The 11,495-nt window shown below is 33.0% G+C and overlaps 1 protein-coding gene across 1 annotated transcript in view; it reads left to right on the top strand.

Moving 5' to 3' along the window:
• Positions 1–2,429: 2,429 nt before the first annotated feature.
• The window catches only part of LOC144853698 (synaptotagmin-11-like), a 31,909-nt gene continuing 22,843 nt past the window's right edge, over positions 2,430–11,495 (top strand). Inside the window, exon 1 of the mRNA XM_078711477.1 lies at positions 2,430–2,823. Within this exon, the coding sequence (XP_078567603.1) occupies positions 2,772–2,823 (52 nt within the window). The 5' untranslated portion in view covers positions 2,430–2,771. The remainder of the gene's footprint in view (positions 2,824–11,495) is intronic.

Below are 11,495 nucleotides of genomic sequence, written 5' to 3'. Positions count from 1 at the left end.
TCTCCAAGTGGATTTATAGTGTATTCAAATTTAAAGGAATTAAAGTATTATGATGATAATCCTGTAAAATATGTTTAAAAACTGTACAGAGTAGAGTTTAATCTGAATTATTGTTTTTGTGAGATAACAGCAATAATGATTAGCATGTTATTAGATGATGACGCAAGCATTCATCCTAAAACGAACAGTTTAGATTGGTTGAGCCATTACGGCGGTATGAAAAAGTGCCATCAAATTAATTTTACGATACGAAAAAAGGTCCATCAGTTTAATATACGAAAGACAAGTAAAGAAATAAAAAACTCACTGATTTGCCCCCTGAATAGAGGTGGTGTCCACTGAATAGAGACTGACAATTGTTGTTAAATGTTAATTGCCCTTCGTTCGTTTTTTAAAGCCCTTCTTGTAAAAGGGTGTCTCTTAGGCCATGTTTCCGCAGCCATAACAAAATTATCGTTAATTTTTTAACCAATCAGATAAATAATAAAAAATAAAGTGCGCATGATCAGACATAACCGAACAACCAAGTGCCCAACCACAACGCAACTTTTTGTGCTTCAGGTCAAAGGTTAAAAATTATCGCATTTATCCGATAATTATCCGATTTGAATAAGATAATTATCGGTGTATTTTTCTCTCTCGGAATCGGTTAAACCCCGTTTCCACAGGAATTTTATCGGTTAATTTTTATTGGTCAATTTTTGCCTGCGGAAACACAGCCCTAGATAGGGTAATTTTCCCAAATGAAGATTTCCCTTATGTTCATATTCATCATTATCATCAACTATTCATTATATTATCATTATTTATCATAAATTATTTATTAATAGAGACATTATTGCATTGTTTATTGTTATCTATTATCAATATCATCTTGCTTGTCACATTTACCGATATTATTTGTATCAATATAATCTTCAGGGACCGAGCAAGTTTAGTTACTTAGCCGGGTAAGTTATCGTCGCTAACTTTGGTGGGTAGTAACCAACTTACCCAGATAAGTTATCGTCGCTAACTTTGGTGGGTAGTAACCAACTTACCCGGGTAAGTTATTGTCGCTAACTTTGGTGGGTAGTAACCAACTTACCCGGGTAAGTTATCGTCGCTAACTTTGGTGGGTAGTTACCAACTTACCCGGGTAAGTTATCGTCGCTAACTTTGGTGGGTAGTAATTAACTTACCCGGGTAAGTTATCGTCGCTAACTTTGGTGGGTAGTAACCAACTTACCCGGGTAAGTTATCGTCGCTAACTTTGGTGGGTAGTAACCAACTTACCCGGGTAAGTTATCGTCGCTAACTTTGGTGGGTAGTAACCAACTTACCCGAGTAAGTTATCGTCGCTAACTTTGGTGGGTAGTAACCAACTTAGCCGGGTAAGTTATCGTCGCTAACTTTGGTGGGTAGTAACCAACTTACCCGGATAAGTTATCGTCGTTAACTTTGGTGGGTAGTAACCAACTTACCCGGGTAAGTTATCGTCGCTAACTTTGGTGGGTAGTAACCAACTTACCCGGGTAAGTTATCGTCGCTAACTTTGGTGGGTAGTAACCAACTTACCCGGGTAGTTATCGTCGCTAACTTTGGTGGGTAGTAACCAACTTACCCGGGTAAGTTATCGTCGCTAACTTTGGTGGGTAGTAACCAACTTACCCGGGTAAGTTATCGTCGCTAACTTTGGTGGGTAGTAACCAACTTACCCGGGTAAATAATATACCTAAACGGGCTAAACATAAATATATTGTTGAATCAATGTCTGTACGAATTTAATACAAAACGACAGAATATTGTAGTATAAAGAAAATTAGTCTGAACCAAAATAAAATTCATCGTGGTTGACAAAACAAGCATTCGTTTGAATAATGGAATAGTAATAATTTAAATTTCATAACAGTTATTATTTTATTTTATTATTATATAATATTATTTGGGTTTAAATAGCCTTCGTTTAACATTTATAATAGTGACATTGGCCTAAACTCTGAGTACGTACATTTTCAATATAATCTAAAAATCTAAGCGTTACACATAATGATAGTGTTTGCTCACACACAAAGGTTCCGCTTCGGTTGAAAATCATCTTAGATCGCTAAGCTTAATTATTTGTAGAGAGCTATTGATTTCCCAAAGGGTCACGAAATCCAATGGTTCTCGATAAGTGCCTGGTAACATTGCGTCGTGCAAAACGTCAGTTCTTCTTCTTCCCATTGCGTGGGCTTAGTATATCGTACGCGCCGCGTGCTCGTTTAATAACGTATCCGTCTGCAAACACGGTATATTCTGTAATGAAATCTTCATGCATTTCAATCGGTAAACATTGTAAGATTAATAATATACCCGGTATCCAATCAGGACACTGCAATTAATTGCATAATGCGTACGGAGACATTCACACAACCTACCCATTTTCACAATGGTACTTACCGAATATTAACTATGTCTGAAAATGAACCGAAATGAACGTTTATTATCAATGGATGAGGCATTCGTAACAGATTATACCATTTCTTTGTGCGCATTTATTTTCCTGTCATTATCATAATTGCACTAATTATAATCAAAGCACCTGTACATCGTTTGAGACCCACTCACGTTTCCTGCCAATGCAAGGCAGATTCACGCCTGCTGTCTTGTTTCATGGCTTAGGACAATCATAATAAGCCTTCGTATTGTACAATCGACGTGAATTTATCACTCACAGCCATAGGCCTAAGCGTGATCACCTTTTTATTTACTGGGACATTATTAAGTGCTGGAGTTACGTACATCTGATTATGGCTGGCGAAAATCATTACACTGGTGATTCTTATCATAATGCTGTAACAAGTAAGTAATTTTATATTTTTATTATCGGTGATAAATGAATATATTACATGCAATATGTTTGGTTTGTTTTGTTCTCGTTTTGAATCGGGTGTATTATCTTCACAGTGCGCATGCTCATCTTCTTTCCATTGCTATCTCTGTTTCAATAATCCATCTGAAATCGTGGCGGATTTAAGCATTAGCGAAAACAAATTAACACACATACTACGTAAGGTTAGCACTATTCCCGGTCCCATTATATCCATACATGGGCATACAAGTCATATTTTCAATGCAAAGTAATTACTGAAATAACTCGTCTCCTTCAATCTCAATTATTTGCTATTCAATCTCCTTGACATGGCATCGATAATTCGACAATTGAAAAAAAAAAAGAGGAGGAGGATTAGTAGCCCTATCTTTTTTACGTATTGTCACAAGTATATGATATCTCTTTTTCCCCACATCAATCAGCATTGGAATAGTCTTTTGATGGCGAACTTGGGAATTTGCAAAAATATTTCAGGTAGACAGTGCAACCGTTTGTACTACAGGTGGACACTGCGACCGTTTGTACTACAGGTGGACACTGTGTCACACCTTTTGAACAGTAACTTTAAGCACCTTGGTTTCCCGTTGTTTCTTATTAATTATTCATTCAAGTTACATATTGTGCATAATGAATATAGAATAATAATTGGATTAGGTCATATTAATGTTTTAATCATTATGTTTGCTCTGAGTGACGTAAGTCATCAGGATGTTTTCTCGTTATTTCCACGAAAAAATACTTAGGGCTAGTCACTAGAGATGTATACTGTGCCTACACTAGTCATAGAGGAATCCATAATTCTCAACCTTGTTAGATTAATATTCATCTAAAATCATGCATAATCTGGAATTAATACATTTATGTCTTTCTCCGAAAGTAGTTTACCTATAATAGTCCTGTAGTAATATTTGCATTCAGATTTTTCTGAAAATTATGGATGTTTGTGATTCTTCAGTTTCATGTAATTTTCCATGAAACAATAAATGAATTATCGGTACAATGAACAATATTTTCTGAAATACGACTATGCATTCTCAACTTAATAAACATTCATTATATTTCAAAAGTCTTTTATGATAAACAAAATGCATATTGTATTAATCATGATTGCTCTTACTATATACTTTAACATGTATTCATAAGAGGTATTCTTCTACTTGTTTACTCTGTGCGATTGTAACTAGTTAATGCTCTTGTTCGTATTGCATAATAAACAGACTTAACGCTGGTCGATTTAACCTCCCTTGTGCACTCTCTAAATCCATTATAATAATAATAATAAATAACATTTATAAAGCGCAAGAGACAAAGGTTTCAAAGCGCTGTGTTTTCCAAGATATGTGCAAGTAGTAGCGTGTGATTATGAACTACAGGCAACCAGTGTAAGTCACGAAAAACGGGAGAAATATGTTCATGTCGTTTAGTGCCAGTGATAAGTCTTGCGGCGGAATTTTGGATTCGTTGAAGAGGAGACAGATAAGAAGTTGGTAGGCCGTACAGAAGCGAGTTATGACAGTCAAGACGAGATGAAACAAAAGCATGAACAAGACGTTCAGTTGATGTTTTGTCAAGGTACTTACGAATCTGTCCGATCTGGTAAATTCCAAAGGAAGCACCACGACAAACATTACGAATGTGTTCTTTTAAACCGAGGCTGCTGTCTAGTTGGACGCCAAGATTTTTGGCTGAGCTGGAGGTAGAGACACTAGTATCTCCGATATGGACCAAAGGAAATGGAATTATGAAAACATAATCAGGTTGTGTTTTTAACAATGATATACCATATGCCTATCATAGCTAGATCCAACAGCAAAATATATGATGAAGATCTCTATGCGTCTTGAATTGCTTTTTGTTGTTTCTAGCGACAGATTTACATTCGTTTCCAATTTTCTGTTTTTGTAATACCGGTAGGTCCTAACATCAAACCGGGTGGTAATCATGAAAAATGAAGTATGTTTATATACTTAACAGCAATTTTTTAAACATATAGGTTTCTTCTTTTATCTTATTCATACCTTCCTTCATTCATTCATTCATTTCATCTTTAATTCAGAATTTACAATCCATAATGTGCACACTTCTGAGCACAATGGAATAGCATATAGCACAATGTAATGGCATAGTACAATTGAATAAAACATATTGTTCTGGCTAATGACGTATACACCATTAAGATGATGTATTTTAAATCTAATAATAATATCAATACAATGGCCTACCTTCTGACATGTCGTTGAGCCTGTTTAATGGTTTGTTTGAGGAAAGAGAAGAACAAAAAGCCGCATTGAAATTATTATTATAGTATTGATTTTATATCATGATGATGATTTTTACATTCCACGGGCTTTAGTCAGTTGTATTGGCATTTTAACTTATTATAGCATATTTTCTTCTACAAAAACCACCGTTTCGGAAACATCCAACGTTAACAAAAACAATAAATGTAAACTCGTAAAATGGGACATAAATACTGTACAATATAAAAAAAAATACAAATTCAAACTAAATGAATGTCAAATTGATATGACTTTGCTTCCATGGTTTATCTTCTTACTGACGTATTAACTAACGTCATAAAGGATGAAAATGGTATTTACGGTAACTCGTGTAAACACAAGGGATGTATCTATCAATTCATGTCAAATGGCAATATGAAAAGCAAATCAGAAATGCAGCGATTTTGGAGATATATTATTATTTGATTCACCAATAGTTGTTATAGTTTACGTTGCCATGGTAATGTCGCGTATCCGGTAGACCTAAAAGTCTTATGACGTATATAAATATCTCTGCCATTCGTATTCAATATAATGCTCCATGCCTAATGATGGTTTGAGCATATACAAAAAGAAATTATATTTTTCTCCTACGGACTGTCTCTACGCGGTGGAAACTATTTGGATAACAATAAAGTCTATTAGCTCTAATCGCTGTGTCGTCATATATGATATGGTCTAATTTATTTACTAATATTAATTGGTTACTTCTATAATTAATTCTATGATTAAATGACGCATGTGGAGTACGTGAATTTTACATTCTGTACTTTACCAAGCATGTTAGAATTGATTGGCTTCAGATCATTGCGTCACAGATTTCATCATTGATGAGGAACCGGATTTTTGTTGAAAATATGTCAATGCGTGTCCATGGTAACGTTTTCCACGCTTGTCATCTTTTAGTATCGATGGTATAACGTGAATAAGTTGTCATGGAAATGATTTCCGAGTCTGCGGCCAACTAATTACTACCCTTTACGTACGTCCACGCATACAAATGAGTAAAATCGATAATAAACGCGTTCGGTGTTCAAGTTAACACACTGTTGATGATGAAAACAACACCACTTTGCGTTAGTGATATCAATGAATCTTACGTTGCGTCGATATATTTCTTGAGGTTATTTGTGATGTATCTGAAACCGATATCCGATTCCTAAAAGTGCCTCTTATATTATATAGAATTGCACACATGAGTATTCAACGAATTAATGTAAGCTGTAAAGTTAACTGATGTATTCAATTTCTACTAGGTTTTTACATTGGTTTAATATAACAGACCTTAGATGAGGATTTTCATTTGAAGAACATTTATTGATTTCAATAATGGCAAATAGCAACAACACATAACGATTTAAACATTTTGAAAACGTCACTGTATATAAAGCTCTGTCTACACTATCAAACGTTATGTGACCAAAAAAATGTGATGTGCCCATATATGGACATGATGATGTCATATCACTACCACACTTTCTTTTGTCAAGCTAGTTTGATACATGTAGACAGAGCTTAAGACGAAAAAGTTGATTTTTTTCTGGTTATACGTCCTGTTTCTCTTGAAATAACGTTTTAGTTTAAAACCTGTAACAAATGGGCCTAGTGGACACAATTCACAAGATCCTAGCTTAATAAGTATCACTTCATGTGGTATAATATATTATGCCACCATGTTTTATGTATAAAACATTTTGAATGTTAATTTTGTTATGTCTGATATTTTAATAACTAAAATCTGTCAACCACGTACACTTTATTGCAAAACGATCCGCTCTAACGAATCTTATTTGTCCAAACGCTCCTCAGGGAGTGTTCTATAATGGCATAATTAGTATTATTTATCTTAAGAACTTGAACACATCCATATGCTGCTGAGAGAAACTTATGAAGATGTTTTGATATGTATAATTACAGTAACTGGGTTACTGTATGTTGTAGAACTACTGTGAAGAAATAACTTTTTATTAAAATAGGCTATATCGATGCATACTACACTGAATATTCACGGTGTACTTTATATGAATTCATTAATCAAGTGTTGCTTTTAACACGGGTACATACATTACTTATTATTATATTGACACGTATAGCCACTTGATACTGGTTTTAAACCAGTGGAGATATAGAGTAAATATTTAACGACAACGCTTCAAACTGTCTTTAAAGCACGTGTGCACTTTGAGATGACGTAAGAACACATGTGCGTTTGACATCTGAACATTTAGACTGAAAGACAAGTATTTTATTTTAATTCAATTTATTCAAATGTATTGATCCAATACAATATTCAATTCCATTCATGGTTCTTCCGGACCGTGCACATAAAAAACGTATCTACCATTTTAACAATTTGGTTTACTGTAGACAAAATGTCTTTTTTATATTCACATAGCAGGGTAACATGAGTGGCATTTATTGTACGAAACTTAAATATATTAGTTAGGGGTTAAATTAAGAAGAATTGTATATACATTTTAAGTATATAAGGCGATTTATGGTTTGCATTTTAACACTATGTATGCTTATTCACGGGTTACACATTCCGTAGGCTAATATTTTATGCGTCGTCGTAGGCGTTAGGAAGAAATAGCCACAGTGCATCATGGTCTACGCAACTTAGGGCAATTATACTAATCATAATAGGCTATTTAAAATGAAAATATCAAATGATAAATTCCAAAAACGAAAGGAATGATATTTAATCCAACACGTACAACTTGCCATATTTTATGTCACACTATGATATTTGAAATGCTAATTTAAAATACCAAATCATCCTGCTATACTATATACAGACAAACAGACTGAAAGTGAATAAACATTTATATTATATTTCTGATTAAGTATAAAACGTGCGTGCTATACTAAAATACATAGGCCTGTCATTAAATATTATAGTAACAATAAAACTATGTGCTTTTACTCATCTTTGGCGTTTCATATTTATCGTTACTGCTGATCAGTTTAGAGTGTTCTTGTCTATGATATTTATACAGTATTGGTATTTTACTTAATTTACCTGTAAATGCTGAAATGTTATTTTCCATGAATATTCCTTCCATATTTATTCTACATTACGCCTACTTATTAATTGAACTTTGATTATCACAAAACAAACTTTCTTTGTTTTACTAATTGTAAGCCTAATGAGTTTAATGTAACTGCTGTCAGACCTACGTAATAAAGCTGTTTGTAGTTAGGCCTACGACAAGGCAATTTACTAAAATACAGTAATTGCCATTAGTGGTCATAGTTAATAACAACATCTTTTACCGTCACACTAATGAACTTTCTAATTAACCCAGATTTATGCTTTGATCTTCCCTTTCAACGTTATGAATTTCCCCTAAGACTAATATCAAACATGTGATAATTTATTTATCACCGTTTTAATTTATTACAGTGATATTTTGTATTAAATGTATAGCTTATCAGCATTTGATATCGCTACGTTGATGTATAAAATAAAATATTATAAATCGATAGTATCTACTGATAATACTGACCAATTACCTTCCATTAAAGCCAAAACTGTTACCAAAAAACACAAACATATAAACCTTATTTATTTATTAAAACATATTTAGGCAGGATAACATAATTCAGAAAAGAAAAACTATTTACAGACAAATGAAACGATCAATAATCTTCCTCTTGTCAAAACTGCTACATTTGTATATAATGGACCAAATATCTTGAATGTTAGTTAAAATTATAAGCACCAATTGCAGGATTGCATGATTATTGTTTAGAATTTAATCAATTTTATTCTTCGTTTATTGGAGAAATTATTAGGACACATCTTTTTTTTGTTTTTGGTCAAAAATTAAAAAAAAATTAAAAATCAAAATTCGATAAACCTATTAATTTTACCTCTGTATTTAATTTTCAATTTATAATTTATGTAATGTTTCTGTAATAGAAAATATACCAGCTCTTTACAGAAGTTGCATGTATTTGATTAAATTTTTATTATTATTATTATATTAATATATTGTATTACTTGTAATAATTAATTTAATTTATCAAAGAAATGTGCATATACACATTAGGAAACAAATGTCTTAAAGGTATATAAATAAAAAATAAAATGTATTTGGTACTGCTTATGCAATATCTGTAAGATCTCAAGAAAAATTTAATTGAACCTCAGAGTACAACATCATAATTTCAAATCTCAAATTATACCATTTGTATTGTATAAGTTTAAGCCAATTATGTAGCCATAATAATTTTTATAAATTGTGTTATTCTTTCATTACCTCCGACTAGAAGGGAAATTTTTATCCATGTTTTTATCTGTTTGTCTGTGAACTGCATATAGGCCCAAGTGTTCATCCAAATTACACTAAACTATATATAATTCAAACTTCTACTTTTATCCAAATCTGACCAATCTTTCCCAATTCAATGTTGAAAGTGGTAAGTTAATATCACAATTCACGCACAACTTTAAAAAAAAAATATTTTGAACAGGGTTTGAATCAGGTCACCTGAGTGGAGTTGTGGCTTGGTGGTTATGATACTTGGCTACCACTCCAAGGGTCCTGGGTTCAAGTCACATGTCAGGATTTTTTCTAAGGACAAAATTACAACTCCACTCCCAAAGACTTGTAATAAGACTTTGTTTATGTAGAGCATAATGTGTATATGTTTGTCTTGTGAATCTCTGAGGGTCCCTAATGATTAGCAATTGCTGGATGGATCATCCTCATGAAATATGGTAATAAAAAAAAAGAAAAAGTTAAATGCGTCTCTTTATTACACCAAACTCACGTTCACATGTTTTGTTGTAGGCACAATTTTGTTTGTTTTTAATTTAGGAAAGGTTTTTTTTTATGTAGGGAAGTTTTAACGTAGGTAAAAGTATGCAGTTTGGAGTGGCCATCAATTGTGAAAATTAACAATGGGAAACAAATACAGAAATAACTTGAAGTGGGACGCATGCGTACAATTGTGTCCCTTAGTGATATGATGACGAATTTCCTGTTTAGTTAGCAATTCAACACTTTGAATAACAGCATTTACCATGATAATATTGTTGCCAACACTAGAATTTACGTAATTTCGATTTGTATTCTATTAGGCAAAGTGCATTTTGTGCTATAAAAAGATTTAACAACGCAGACGGATTAGCTGAAAATAGAAACCTAATAATATACCCTAATTGTTTCCATAACCCAACAGAGATTCATTTAGACACATTGTCACAGTTTGTATCATTTAGAATGTCAATCAATATATAATGATTGTAGAAAACTGATCTTTTATGTAAATCAGTATTTGAAATGTCTGTCTAGGTTTACAAACTTGCATCGAGGTGGTTTAACTTTGAAATCAAACTATTCCATAACCTTTAGTGTTAAGAGGCAGACAGCAAACGAAACTGGAAGATGACAACATTGATTTTATAATTAGACGACTGCTTTTTAGACACGTGACACATCTCTTCCCACCTAAAGCCTGGTTTCCATAAAATCGCTACACCGTCGCTACAGCGTTTCCATTGTTCCGTCGTTTGCTAAAATGCCACGTTTAAAGCTCTGTCTACACTATCAAACTAGTTTGACAATAAAAAAGTGTGATGTGCCCAAATATGGTAGTGATATGATGTCATCGTGTCTATTATGGGCACATCACATTTTTTTTGTCACATAATGTGTGATAGTGTGGACAGAGCTTTATTGTGGATTTCAATCATTGTGCGATACTAATCTTGTTTTTTTTTCTATAAACATGGATAAATAAGTATAAGTATCGTAAATGTATGATATCTAACCTAATTTCTTCTCCGGAAAACCTACGTATTGAAAATAAATTATGTTTATGCTTTTCACAATATATATATATAAACACAGCTGTATCACGAGCTTCGACGTGTAAAATCGAATCTCATTTATTTTTTATCATTGGCATTGGCGGAACTACACCTAACTTGTATAAATACTCATCTCATCGATCATAGTCAATTTTGTTTACCTCCTCTATGATTGAGTTCTAGCAGAGATTCTAGCATTCAAATACTATTCGATATTTATAATTATAAGTAGACCAAATAAGGCGATTAGGCTTAAGGTGGTGTGATGTTGTCTCATTTTTCATGGAAATCCAAATGTGAACAAACTTGAAAGGCAAGAAAATACCAAACAGGTGCCTATGTTAGTAGGTCAACCCAAAACAGATAACTTGATTAAGATCTATAATTACAACATCTACAATTGACCAACAGACATTTTAGACATTGTAAAAAGTGCAAAAATAAGTATTAAAATAATTATGTTTACTTTAGTTTGTTCTCTGCATTGCCCTGATCGTAAGCCGAACATATTGCATTTTCTTTCTACTACATTTTTTAATTT

Source organism: Antedon bifida, chromosome 10 (assembly GCF_963402885.1).
Source record: "Antedon bifida chromosome 10, ecAntBifi1.1, whole genome shotgun sequence".
NCBI lineage: Eukaryota > Metazoa > Echinodermata > Crinoidea > Comatulida > Antedonidae > Antedon > Antedon bifida.
The sequence above is the reverse complement of the archived record's forward strand: the minus strand, read 5'-3'. Positions and strand labels throughout refer to the sequence as shown.